The sequence below is a fragment of the Myotis lucifugus genome, unplaced genomic scaffold (genome assembly GCF_000147115.1).
Source record: "Myotis lucifugus unplaced genomic scaffold, Myoluc2.0 scaffold_138, whole genome shotgun sequence".
Lineage (NCBI taxonomy): Eukaryota > Metazoa > Chordata > Mammalia > Chiroptera > Vespertilionidae > Myotis > Myotis lucifugus.
In genome coordinates this window covers 1,456,599-1,471,522 of record NW_005871186.1, presented here as the reverse complement: position 1 = coordinate 1,471,522, position 14,924 = coordinate 1,456,599, and the positions used below count along the sequence as shown (strand labels likewise).

Below are 14,924 nucleotides of genomic sequence, written 5' to 3'. Positions count from 1 at the left end.
ACCTACTTTTCATATCAACCTTATAAACTGGGTACCATTCTCCCTACTTAACCTAAGAGAAGTTAAAGTAAACTTACCTAAGAATATGCAACTAATAAATCAAGGAGTCCAGAATTTGAACCCAGGTAGTATGCACCATACTTAAGCTTTTGTCGACTCCCCAAATTAAATCCCCCTGTTAGGTGGTGATCTTGCTCACTACAGTGTTTCTGGTGGGTGACAGATTGGCAGGAAGACACAATCCTATGTCCTCCACCCCAAATTAAAGTCTTGATTTAATTAGCTGCAGATATAAAATCTTATTGGAAGAGAGAAGGCTGTCCACACAGGACAAGAGCAAGTGAAACAACTAAGTGAGGCTTTGCTTGGTTTTCAGATTCTCTAACTGCAGCTGCTGACAGTACTATCCACACAAGGTAATCTTTGCTGGACTTAGAGCTCAATTCTTATTATGTTATAACCTTTTATTTATATTCAGGGATTATGCCTACATTTACACAAACAATATATTAAGACAGTCATTTTCAAAGTGGGATGCATAAGACTTTACAATGAAAGCAGAGAAAGAAAAATTAAAACTCTTATTTTATATTAGTTCTTAACCTTAAAATATATGAATTATGCTTTACTAGTATTAACTGTACAGACTAACAATGTGCCCTCAGATATTTCCATATCATTTATCACAAGGTGTCCTGACAATAGTAGGAGCTCCACAGTGCTAGAGGGAGAACATCAGTGTCTGGAGTAACTCCAGGATCTCTGACATACTGCAGTTAATACATGTCTGATTAAATGAACTTGTGAAATACAGTTTCTATTCCCCCCCACCCCAAGTAAACCAACCTTCACCATGCAGATAAATGATTTTAAAGGATTATTGCAAATAAATGAGCAAAACACACAAAAAAGTAATTATCATGGATTGCAAGTGATATTAAAATAACACACAAAAATAAACAGTAATAAGAAAGTGACAAAGCTGATCCTTCTATTCCTAGTATAAGCTCTATATCAAGGTAAAAACAAACTAATTGGTTGAAACAGTAAGTTGGCAATAAATTCAAAATTATCAAAGACTACTTAAAATGTGGATTTATATTTATTATTAACAATGAACCGCATCCTTAGTTTATATTGTGCCTAAATCAGGAGTCAGCAAACATTTTCTGTAGAGGGCAAGATACTAAATATCTTAGGCTCACAGACCATACATTCCCCATTATAACTAAACTAGAGGCCCGATGCACAAAATTTGTGCAAGGGGCTTGGCCCTGATAGCCAAGGCGGCTTGCCTCAGCCCTCACAGTTGCACGGGCTGCCTTGGCCCTCACAGCCCCAGCTTCATCAGGAAGGTCATTTGGCTGTCCGGTCTAATTAGCATATTACGCTTTTATTATTATAGATAACTCTGCCATTATAGTACAAAAGTAGCCACAGGGAATATGTAAAGGTGGCTGTGTTCCAAAAAAAAACTTTCTTTATAGAATTAGGCATAGTTTGCTGATCCTTGCATTAACTAATGATGAAATAAAGCTGTCATGATGAAAAACACATCTAAAAAATAAATCTAAAGATAAACCTCTATAAATTGTATTTGAAGTTTGAAATCTGGACATAATCCAATTAAGAAGTCTTTTAATAGGATTCCTGCTTAACAGTGGGGGGAAAGGCACATATCATTGGTCAAACACTATTACTTCTTGCTGCAGTAAAAAATAGGATTAAATAGTACATGAAAAGTAAATTTTTAAACTGCACTCAATTGTCAGCAAATGCTATTTGAACAATATACAAGGCATCCAAAAAATATATATGTACATTTTAACAGCTGATATCTCAATTGATGTTTTCATATTTAACCCATTGGAATTAAAAATTATTCAAAGTGTGTATACATTTCTGGGACAACCTGTATACAAAATATTTCTTAACATTTTTTTTAAAAATGTTTTTATTGATTTCAGAGAGAGGATGAGAGAGGGAGAGAGGGATAGAAACATCAATGATGAGAAAAAATCATTGATCCTCTGCCTGCTTCACACCCCCTACTGGGAATGGAGCCTGCAACCAGGGCATGTACCTTGACCAGGAACCAAACAATGACCTCCTGGCTTATGAGTCTACGCTCAATCACTGAGGCACACCAGCTGGGCCCTTAACAATTTTTAAATAAATATTATAGCCCTGACTGGCTCAGTTGGTTGAAGAGTCATCCCGTATACCAAGGAGTGGCAGGTTCAATTCCCAGTCAGGGCACATACCTAGATTATAGGTTTGATCCCCAGACGTGTACAGGAGGCAACTGATCAACATTTCTCTTTCACATCAATGTTTCTCTCTCTCTCTCTCTCTCATCAATTTTTAAAAATGTCCTCAGGTGAGGAAAAGGGAGGGGGGAAATAGGGGACATCTGTAATACTGTTAACAATAAAAAATATGTATTAAAGAATAAAAATAAAAAGATAAATAAATATTATAAATTATGGAGGGTGAGAGATGTTCTATGCAGTAGGATATTTTTTTTTCATGTGCCAGTTAAAAGTATTTGCTATATTCTGTCAAACACTGAAATACAAAAGAAACTGCCTTTTAAGGATCACTAAACAGAAAATGCACAAGAAAAAAACCTCTACTACAGTATGAGATTTATTTTATTAAAATAAAGTTTATTTTTAAAATAATAAAAAATAGTTTCAGGGGAAAACTACTTAAGTATAACCACTGATAAGCAGCTGTAAATCCACAGAGACAGAAAGTAGATTAATGGCCAGGGGCTAGAGAACGGGGAGTGACTACTCAGTGGGTTCTTTTTTGGGATGACGAAAATGTTCTGGAATTCAATAGTGGTGATTGTTGCATAATATTATTTTAAAACCACTGAACTGTACACTTTAAAATGCAAATTTTATGTTATGTAAATTATATCTTAAAAAAACCTGAGTAGCTATTGGCTGCCTAATGGGCTGGCTGGTGTGTGAAAGCAGCTTTCACCCTCACTTTACAATACAGAATCCAGCTCAGGCTCTACACGTCTAGTATACTGAGCCCTTGCAAAATGCGTAAGATACAAACATATTTCATCACTCACATTAACCAACACATTGTAAAGTGTCTGAAAGACTCATGGCTTCTTTAAAAAAAAAAAAAAAGCACACTTTTGGATGTCAGGACTAAGCAAGGTCCTTGGCATCCTCAACCTCAGGTTATAACTGACTCTGCTACTTACCCCACTCTCCCTGATTGGAGGGAAAATACAATCTCATCTACAAAAAAAAAAAAAAAAAAGACAGGAAAAAAGAATTTGGGGACTATTACACCTCCAACAAATAATTATTGAGTAAACTATCTAGCAGTTTTCAAGTTATGCTCTGCAGGCCCTTCCTTTCCCCAGCCTCCCAAACTCCCACCCAGGTTCCTTGGCAATATCTAGTTCTTCAAGCAGAACAACTTTATTTGTATTGTGTTTTAAATATTGGAAATATACTTCTTTTTTAAAATAAAAATGGCTCAATTATGAAGCAGACATCTATAAATGTTGCTGATTTAAGCTACCTCCCAATCTCCAAAACCCTTCTTTGAATAAATGCACCTTGATCTTCTCCCCTGCTCTCAATCCACATGGTTCCAGGGGAGCTGACTCTGATTCCATGAGTAGAATGTAATTATGTTGGCCAAGAAAAGTCCAGCATTCTTCTGGCCACGGTGATTACTTTAGGATAGGCACAGAACCCAAACCAAAATCATACCCAGGACTGCCAGCACCAGCAGGAAAGAGGTATTATTTTTCAATAGTGGTTGCTTAGTTGGTAGAATGCATACCCAAAGCTGATATCTATCTTTGACACTGCCTAAGAATGACATCAGAACAAAGAAAAGCAGAGCCAAGAGAAAAGAAATTAGGTCCAAATCACATCATTCAAGCCCCTGGATCTTGCTGTGTCTAAAGGAAGATCTACTTCTAGGATTTTTAGTTACTTCAGTCAATAAGGCCCTCTCTCTTGCTTAAGTCACTTTGAGTTATATTTCTGTCACCTGCAAAAGAAAGAGTCACAACATCGGACATAAAAAAGAATGAAATCTTACCATTTGTAACAGTATTGATGGACCTAGAGGCTATGATGCTAAGTGAAATAAGTCAGTCAGAAAAAGACAAATATCATAAGAGTTCAGTTACATATGGAATCTAAAATATAAATGAACAAACAAAACAGAAACAGACTTATAGATACAGAGAACAGATTGATAGTAGCCAGAGGGGAGGGAGATTGGGGGACTGAGTAAAAAAGGTGAAGGGATTGAGAAGTACAGATGGGTAGTTACAAAATATTCACAGGGATGTAAAGTACAGCATAGAAAATATAATCAATAATCCTATATAATAAAAGCATAATATGCTAAGTGTCTGACCAATCGGTCGACCGCTCGACTGTTCAGTGGACCACTCGACCAGTCGCTATGACACACACTGACCACACAGACGCTCCAACCGGTAGATTAGCTTGCTGCTGGGGTTCAGTTGATCGGGACTGGGCCAGTCAGGCCGGACACACCCTGGAGCCCTCCCACGGTGGTCCCTCCCCAGCCGGCCAGCCCCCATCGGTCCAATTGGAACTGGGTGAGACAGCCCCAATCACCAGCCAGTCTGAGGGACCCCACCATGCACAAATTCGTGCACCAGGCCTCTAGTATTACAATAAGCATGTATGGTGCCAGGTGGTACTGGAAAAATCAGGGGGAACACTTTGGGGTATGAATGTCTAACCACTATGCTGTACACCTGAAACTAATACAAAATAATATTGAATGTAAACTGTACTTTACAAAATTTTAAAGAGTCACAAAACATGGAACATTATTTGGGAAAATAACTGAGGAATACCCATCTGGTTAATCAACTCCAAACCTCCATCTGGTCAATAAACCCAAACCTTTATTATAAATCTCAGTCAGGGAAAGAATCTTTTTTAAAAAGCTTCCAGAGACTGTCTTCTTGAATCCCCAGTACATTCCTGAATGTGCACAGCATTTTACAATTTCCAACTCACTTTCCAATTGATAATCTCATCAGATCTTCAAAAACAAAAGTCAGTATTCATATTGTATATTGGAAGACACAGAGGTTCAGAGAGAACTGAATCACTTGAAGTCATCCAATTTGAAATCAAGGCTTCTGTCTCTAAATTATACCTTTTGACTACACATTACTGCTTTGCAATTCTCAGCAAGCAATACACAGGGCTGGGAACCTGACTGGGCTCAGTACAGACTTGCTACCTGACAGCATTGTTTCTCTGTCCCTGGCAGCTTTGCTTGTTTCATTCAAGCCTCACCCTGCTCCCTTTCCTCAGAGACTGAGATATAAACAAGCTCATGGCACAGCATCCCAATTCAGATACATAATGATGTGTCGCTCAACTGACTGGCAGCCCTGAAGGTCAAATGGCCTTACTCACACAGTAGCCCTAGACCTACCAAACGCACATCAGAGGATAAGATCTGAAGAGGAAGAAATGTCTTCTAAGATGCACCTATGATGACAAACTACACTTAAGCCAACAGTAGCTAACACTCATTAGTGACTGGGAAAACCCCAATAGCATACATTCAATGATTTAAAAATACATTAGACTCACACCATATATAACAATTATCTATGCATAAATGACCTAAATATAAGAGCTAAAACCATAGAAGAAAATATAAACATAATTTTCATTACCTTGGATTGGCAAGATTCTTAGATATAACATCAAAAGCATGAGCAACAAAAGGAAAAAAATAGATAAATGGGATGCCAAAAAAAAAATAAAAAACTACTTTGCAACAAACATATAAATAAAAAGTGTGTGTGTACATACATATTTTCCAGTTATAAAATGAAATGAAGTTTTTTGATATATACTACAACATGGATAAACCTATGAACATTATGCTATGTGAAATAAGCCAGACACAAAAGAAAAATATTGGTTCTGACTGGGTTGCTCAGTTGGTTAGAGCGTCCTCCTGATACGCCAAGGTTGAGGTTCAATCCTGTTAGGGCACATACAAGAAGCAAACAATGAATGCATAAATAAGTGGAACAACAAATCGATGTTTCTCCCCCTTCCTCTCTCTCTCTCAAAATCAATAATTTTTTTAAAAATAAAAGCACTGTATGATTCCACTTATATGAAATAAGTATCTAAAATAGGCAATTCATGAAGACAGAAAGTAGATTTGAGTTTAGCAGGAGCTAGGGGGGAGGAGGAAACAGGAAGGTACTGCTTAGCAGCGGTTCTCAACCTGTGGGTCGCGACCCCTTTGGCGGTCGAACAACCCTTTCACAGGGGTCACCTAAGACCATCCTGCATATCAGATATTTACAATACGATTCATAACAGTAGCAAAATTACAGTTATGGAGTAGCAACGAAAATAATTTTATGGTTGGGGGTCACAACATGAGGAACTGTATTTAAAGGGCCAGAAGGTTGAGAACCACTGGCTTAATGGGTACAGAGTTTCTATTTGGGCTGTTGAAAAAGGTTTTGGAAATAGATAGTGGTGATAGTTGGACAACACTGTGAATATAATAAGTGCTACTGAGTTGTACACTTAAGATGGTTAAAATGGCTACAAAATAGTCATGGGATGTAAAGTACAGCATAGGAAATATAGTCAATAACATTGTAATAACTATGTATATAGCCAGGTGGGTACTGGAAATATCAGGGAAAACACTTCATAAAACATACGATGGTTCAATTGCTACACGGTACACCTGAAACTAATACAAAATAATAATGATGTAAACTATAATTGAAAAACATAAATGGATAAAATGGCAAAGTTTATATTATATATTTTACCACAATTTTCTTTAATACTTTTTTAAAAGAATGATATACTGACACATGCTATAATATGAATGAACCTATAAAATACTATGCTAAGTTAAAGAAGTCATTCACAAAAGGCCACATATTATGATTCCATTAATATGAAATATCGAGAACAGATAAATCATCCATGGAGACAGATAGCAAACTGACTGTTGCCAGGGGATAGGGGGAATGGCAAGGAACTGCTTAATAGGTAAGGTGCTTTACTCTGGGGTGATGGAAATGTTTGGAACTAGATAGAGGTGGTGGTTACACAACATTGTTAATGTACTAAATATCACTGAATTGTTCAATTTAAAAAGGTTACTTTTATGTTATATGATTTTTCACCTCAATAAACATTTTTTACAGTATATGAGAGAATTTGGGAATCTGCTGAGCAACAAGAATTAGGACTAAGAGGAGAGGCATGGCAAGACAAGAAATGGTCAGAAACTCACTGAGTGGGTAAGAGACATCCAGGAACAACAGCAAGAAGCAACTTGAACCCTAGCCAAATTGGCTCAGTGGATAGAGCGTTGGCCTGCAGACTGATGGGTTCTCGGTTCAATTCCAGTCAAGGGCACATGCCCGGGTTGTGGGCTTGGTCCCCAGTGGGGGACATATAGGAGGCAGCTGATCAATGATTCTCTCTCATCATTGATGTTTCTATCTCTCTCTCTCTCCCTCTCCATTCCTCTCTGAAATCCCACTCAAATATATTAAAAATCATATTAAAAAGGAAGGAAGGAAGGAAGGAAGGAAGGAAGGAGAAGAAGGAGGAGGAGAAGGAGGAGGAGGAGGAGGAGGAGGAGGAGGAGGAGGAGGAGGAGGAGGAGAAGAAGAAGAAGAAGAAGCAGCAGCAGCAGCAGCAACGTGACGCGGCAGCAACCCCGATACCTCACTGCATTGGTGAAGGTACAGGTCAAGCTGCTATAACTATGAGAACCCCACTTAGAAAAGATTAAATGAAAGAGAGTGTATTTCTCTCATATAACAACTGAGCAGTTAACAGTCAGGGACTGAGAGTGGAATTTTGGCATCCTCACTCAATATGATTCCTCTATCTCTGAGACCAAAAGAAATGCTGCAGCTCCCACCATCTCCCAGCCAGCAGGAAGGAGAAAAGGGTACTCATCCATTCTTTGTAAGCACATGACCCAGAAGAGGTAGACACACCACTTTCACTTAGATCCCACTGGTTAGAACTTAGATTTGTGGCCATAACTTGGTTGCAAAGGAGGTTGGGCAGTTATGTGCCCCACGAAAACTTAGGTGTTCTATCATTAAAGGAAGAATGTAAGAGTCAATATTGGCAAAGACAACTAACAGTCTATGTTATACTCACTTCAGATATTCTTTTTATTATTATTATTAGTCTTATTTAACAAAGAACTTATTCCCAAGCCCAGCTACCTTGAGGTTTGCAGTTATTGTTTTAGTGGAACATTTGGCTAGGGTGAAAGGAAAAGAAGAGCAAGACTGTTATGAATTTAGGGCCCTGTTAGCCTTACTACATTGACCAATACCAACATAGCCTATTCTCTGCCTTTTGTAACTGGGTATTTATAGTATAGAAATAAAAGTTTCTTTTTTTAAAAAAAAAAGCAGTGAGAGCTATCTCTGGGCAATACTGGGTCAGAAAAAAAAACAAAGTAGGCCCCTTTTTAAAAATACTCCCAATCTGTGTGGTAATCACACACAAAGCCATTATAATACAGTGAGATAATAAACAGAGAGACATATAAAATATAATAGAAGAATAACAGCAGAATGGACTGCCTACCTATGGGCAGGAAGACGAGAGAAGGCTTCAAAAAAATGGTGATATTGGAGAGCTCAGTATTGAAGGATAAGAAGTTTATCAGCTAGAAAAGGTAGGAAGACATTCTAAGCTAAATGGAAAGCGTGAATAAAAACAAAACAGAGAGAGAGCAGAAAGGGGTTTAGGGGATAAATGGTGATGGAAGGAGACTTGACTAAGGGTGGTGAACACACAATACGATATACAGATGATGTATTGTAGGACTGTACACCTGAAACCTATATAATTTTATTAATCAATGTCACCCCAATTAATTCAATAAAAGATAAAATAAAACAAACAGACAGAGATTTGCTGAAAAGACAATGTGCAGAAGCCAGATCTGGAATGCCATGAACACCAGATTCTGTAAGGAATGGGAAAGCAAGAGAAGGGCCATAGTTAGATTGACTTGTTGGGAAAGAGGACTCTGGTAACCAACAGCAAGAAGCAACTTGAGCCGTAGTCAAATTGGCTCAGTGGATAGAGCATCGGCCTGCAGACTGATGGGTTCCGGGTTCAATTCCAGTCAAGGGTACATGCCTGGGATAGACAAGGAGAGAGCTTTAGGCTCACATCTCTGCTGCTATGCATAGTCCCATCCTTGACTTCCCAATGCCACCACTGATAAGTCAAGCCCTTCCAGAAGAAAGGCAATAACAAAACCCCAGACCAAGTCCTACAAAGACTGAGGGAGAACAAGGTTCTTAGTTTTGTTTGATTTTGTTTTTAAGCTTGTTTAATTGAGATAAAATTCACAAAATTAACCGTTTTAAAGTAAATAATTCAGTGGCATTTATTACATTCGCAATGCTGGGCAACCACCACGGTTCTTAGTTTTTGACAAGGTCCAGGAAACCCTATGTGATTTCACTGAGGTCAGGCTCTACCACTGCTCAGGCGGCTCTACTCAGACTGATGTGCCAGATACTTGTGGCTTTGGCAAATATCTGCCTTGAGTTCCTAGGCTGCCATACTCTTTTCTAGCTTTTCCTGACCTCAGCTCCCCTGGGAACACAGGGCATAATGACCAGAAGCAAATTTCTTCTGTCTATCCCTTATTTAAAACTTTTCAGTGGCTCTGCATTGCCCAAAGAATAGTCTCAAATCCTTAACATGACACATGAGACTCTCTATAATCAGGCATTTACTGTTTCCCTAGCCTCATCTCCTAAACATGTTGTCCTAAAATTCTTTCCTCTTATTATGTTTCCCTTGCTACAAGTGACTGTTCAAACATGCTATTTTCTTTCTCTCACCCTGGGAATGGTGTTGTCACCCCCATACACTTTCCCCTCAGGCTTATCTTACCCTGGGGAAAGTTCTTGTCCTTTTTTTATTATTCCCTGGGAACAGCTCTTTTCCCAGTCTGGTTGTACCCTCAGGACCACACTGATCCAAAGTTCACTATTCGCTATTATCTGGATATGTCATCACAGAATGACCTTATTTGACCTCTTCCTCTTCTACTTCTGTCGTATTACTTATAACTGCTTCTGCTTCCTCTGTCTGGGTCTCTTATAAGCCCAGGGCTTCACCAGGTCTTTCACTCCAAAGTTACTGGTACCTGGGTTTTAGAGTAGTCAAAATCATAGAGACAGAAAGTAGAATGGTGGTTGCCAGGGACTGGGGAAAAAGGAAATAGGGGATTGTCTAAATGGGTATAGAGTCCTAGCTGGTTTCGCTCAGTGGATAGAACGTCAGCCTGTGGACTAACGGGTCCTGAGTTCGATTTCGGTTAAGGGCACATGCCAGAGATATGGGCTCGAGCCCCCGTAGGGGGCGTTCAGGAGGCAGCTGATCAATGATTCTCTCTCATCACTGATGTTTCCATCTCTCTCTTCCTCTCTGAAATCAATAAAATGTATTTTAAAATAAATAAATAGCCGAAACCGGTTTGGCTCAGTGGATAGAGCGTCGGCCTGCGGACTGAAAGGTCCCAGGTTCGATTCCGGTCAAGGGCATGTACCTTGGTTGCGGGCATATCCCCAGAAGATGTGCAGGAGGCAGCTGATCGATGTTTCTCTCTCATCGATGTTTCTAACTCTCTATCTCTCTCCCTTCCTCTCTGTAAAAAATCAATAAAATATATTTTAAAAATAAAGAAATAAAGAAATAGATAGATATAGAGTTTCAATTTTATAAAATGAAAAGAGTTATGGAGATGGATGGTGGTGGAAATGGTTGCACAACATTACAAATTATTTAATGCATACTACTGAACTTGATGCTTAGAAATGAGTTATGATGGCAATTTTTATGTCATATATTTTTTACAACAATTTTAAAAAATGGAAAAAAGTTATTGGTACCTGGGACTTAGGAGAGAGATATACTATATCCCGGCCAGCTGAGGGGTTGGATCCTGATCTTAGTCTCCCTTATCTTCTCTCTGACAGAATGACATACCTTTAGGATGGCATTTGAACCCAGCCTCATTTTACCCAGAAGATATCTCTAACTCCAACCTCATTTGACTTTGGGAACAGCTCTGACCTAGACCTTCCCAATCACCATACCACAGAGAAAGTCACAATAAGTATACCCTGGAAATGGCTTATACACTGACCTTGGCTAACATTATACCTCAGGAAAGAAAAGTGATATGAAGCAATTAGCCCAAAGCAACCCAATGTTATTCCAAACTAGGGAAAGAAGGTCTTTCCTGGAGAGTGGGAGAGAAAAATTTCCAAATCATCACCAAACTCTTCTGACTTTCTGTGTATACAAACCAAAGGTATATCAAGTGGTGCACAGGAAGATCTCACGCAAAGGCTTTGTTCCAGGTGTTTTAGATTTCCAGCTGCAGTAACCTCACAAATGTCATTGTGTTTGTATGGGAGTGAATGAACAATGTGTTCAGAACACTAAGATTTTGCCTTTCTTCTGGTATGTTCGCCTCTATTCAGCAGCAAAGCAATAATATTTAGACTCTGTCATTCTATAATATTTTATTTGGGCTTGCTTGGCAATGTATTTAATGGAACAGATCTATAATATTTTATTTGGGCTTGCTTGGCAATGTATTTAATGAAACAGATTCTAGCCACTCAATCTTGGGCAAATCACTTTCCTCACTGGTAAAATAATAGTGATATCTTACAGGGTTGTAAAGAAAAGTAAACAGCCCTAACCGGTTTGGCTCAATGGATAGAGCGTCGGCCTGCAGACTCAAGGGTCCCAGGTTCGATTCCGGTCAAGGGCATGTACCTTGGTTGCCGGCACATACCCAGTAGGGAGTGTGCAGGAGGCAGCTGATCGATGTTTCTAACTCTCTATCCCTCTCCCTTCCTCTCTGTAAAAAATCAATAAAATATATATTTAAAAAAAAAAAAGAAAAGTAAACAACAAATATATATATAATCTAGCAGTATATCTGGCCCAAAATATTACATTCAACAAATACTAAGCACATACTATGTGTCAATTAGTATTCTAGGCATTGAGGATTCAACAATGAACAAAAATCACTGCTCTTATGGAACTAACAGGGAGTGGGGGACAAGGTAGAGGGCCTGACAAGTAAATAAGTCAGAGGGTGACAAATGCTATGAAGAAAAATAAAGTAGAAAATACAGCTTGAGGTGTGCTAGGGGAAGGGGTTGCTATTTTTAAATAGAATGATTGAAGGGGGCCATTGAGAAGATGACATTTGACCAAAAGATCTGAAGTAAGATAATGAGCCACACAGAATGTTAGAAGAAAGGAAAAAACGAGTGCAAAGACCTTGAGGCAAGAGTACATCTTATTCAAAGAATAGTGAGCAAGCAATGGGGCAGGGTGAGATGAAGATAGACTAGGTAACTGGGAGCCAAGTTACTCTAAGGACTTCGTCTTTTTCTCTGAGAGATATGGGGAGCCACTAAACAATTTGAACAGAAGAGCTATATGATTGCATTTACATTTTGAAAGGATCACTCTGGCTGCTCTATTAGAACAAACTATAGGCAGGCAAGGGCAAAAGCAGGAAACTGATTAAGAGGCTATGATCTGAGCCAGGTCGTCGTGGCTTAGTGGTTGAATGTCGACCTATGAACCAGGAGGTCACAGTTCTATTCCGCGTCAGGGCACATGCATGGGTTGTGGGCTCAAGCCCAAGTAGGGGGTGTGCAGGAGGCAGCCAATCAATTATTCTCTCTCATCATTGATGTTTCTATCTCTTTCTCCCTCTCCCTTCACCTCTGAACTCAATTTAAAAAAAAAAAACAAAAAACTCAAACAGGCTATGATCTGAGACAATGATAGCTTAGAACAAGGTGTTAGGAGCAGAGGCTATGAAAAGTGTCTGAGTTTCGGATATGTTTTAAAGATAGAACCAATAGGCTTTAATGACAGATTGAATGTAAGTGTGAACTTGTTAAATTTAAAATGCCAATTAGACATCCAAAATGTGAATTAAGAGGTTGCATATACAACTCTAAAGTTCAGAGAAGTTTGAGCTAGAAACACAAATTTTAGAGTTGTTAATGAACGGATAATAATTAAAACTATGAAAGTGGCTTTTAAATGTTATTTATTTATTACTCCATAAATGAAGTGCCCAATGAATAGTAACTGCTGTTATAACCCCTTTGTTTTCTTAAGGTACTAGAGATACTTGCCAAGTATGAATACTTACCATGTACAGTGGAACCTCATTTCTCAAACTTAAGTCGTTCACAGCACAATATCCGGAGATTTTTAACAGTGGTAAACTGACTCATATTTGTGCATTCTCTCATTTGTTTGTCACCTGGGAGATGTGTGACTCATCATAGATATGAGCATGAAAGGGTTGTCAGGTTGAGAAGCAAATTGTTTGAGATGGGAGACATTCAAGAAATGAGGTTCCACTGTATACTTAAATTTCACCTCACCCCAATTTCAAACCTCACCCCAATCCATTTTTTAAAATATATTTTTATCGATTTCAGAGAGGAAGGGAGAGGGAGAGAGAGAAACATCAATGATGAGAGAGAATGGTTGAATGGCTGCCTCCTGCACACCCCACACTGGGGATCAAGCCCGCAACTCGGGCATGTGCCCCTGACCAGAATCGAACCCAGGACCCTTGAGTCCACAGGTCAATGCTCTATCCACTGAGCCAAACCGGCTAGGGCCTCACCCCAATCTATTATGCTAAGCTAAATAAGCCAGTCGGAGAAAGACAAGTATCACATGATCTCACTCATATGTGGAATCTAATGAAAAAAAATTAACTGTTGAACAAAATAGATATACAGATATAGAAGCATAGAAGAATGTCTATTCTTAGAGGGAAGTGGGGAAGGGAGGAGTGGATGGGAAGAGATCAACCAAAGAACTTGTATGCATATATGCATAACCCTTGGATATAGCAATAATAGGGTGCGGGGGGGGGGGGAGGGAGTAGGGGGAGCTAGAAGGGGCTGATGGAGGGGAAAAGGGGGACATACATAATACTTTCAACAATAAAGATTAACAAAATTAAAAATAAATAAAATTTAAAAATAAATAAATTTAGCCCGGCCGGCATGGCTCAGTGGCTGAGCATCCGACCCAGGAACCAAGAGGTGGTGGGTTTGATTCCCAGTCAGGGCACATGCCTGGGTTGCAGGCTCAATCCCCAGTGGGGGTGCATGCAGGAGGCAGCTGATGGATGATGTGTCTCTCTCATCGACATTTCTATCTCTCCATCCCTCTCCTTTCCTCTCTTTCTCTCTAAAAATCAATAAACATATTTAAAAATAATAAAAAAAATAAATTTAAAATAAAGATCCAATTCCCTCATGTAACAGAGGAGCAGATTAACTTACTCCACAATAAATTTATTTAGGATACTTATTCAGTCAGGCCATGTGTCAGGTATGAGCGATACAGGAATGAGTAAAACATAGTCCCTACCTTATGCCAAGTAAATTTGCAAGAGACAAGTAACTTCCCAAGGTAACCTAGTCAATCGCTTGGACTGGAAATCATGTTCTCTAATTTTCAGTGTCTTGCTCTTGCTACTGATGCAAAATTATTCAATTCAAATAAAAATACTTCTCAGGCCCTAACCGGTTTGGCTCAGTGGATAGAGCGTCGGCCTGCGGACTGAAAGGTCCCAGGTTCGATTCCGGTCAAGGGCATGTACCTTGGTTGCAGGCACATCCCTAGTAGGGGGTGTGCAGGAGGCAGCTGATCGATGTTTCTCTCTCATCGATGTTTCTAACCATCCCTCTCCCTTCCTCTCTGTAAAAAATCAATAAAATATATATTTTTTAAAATACTTCTCAGGAAGAAGCCTACCCTGTG

At 39.1% G+C, this 14,924-nt stretch overlaps 1 protein-coding gene across 6 annotated transcripts in view; it reads right to left on the bottom strand.

Moving 5' to 3' along the window:
* STIM1 (stromal interaction molecule 1) overlaps positions 1-14,924 on the bottom strand; it is a 197,801-nt gene that overhangs the window by 129,974 nt on the left and 52,903 nt on the right. Inside the window, exon 1 of one of the 6 annotated variants that reach the window (XM_023758753.1) lies at positions 5,723-5,777. The exons of the other annotated variants lie outside the window; for them this stretch is intronic. Within the exon in view, the coding sequence (XP_023614521.1) occupies positions 5,723-5,762 (40 nt within the window). The 5' untranslated portion in view covers positions 5,763-5,777. Of the gene's footprint in view, positions 1-5,722; positions 5,778-14,924 lie in introns of those variants that run through there. 6 annotated transcript variants of the gene reach the window in all.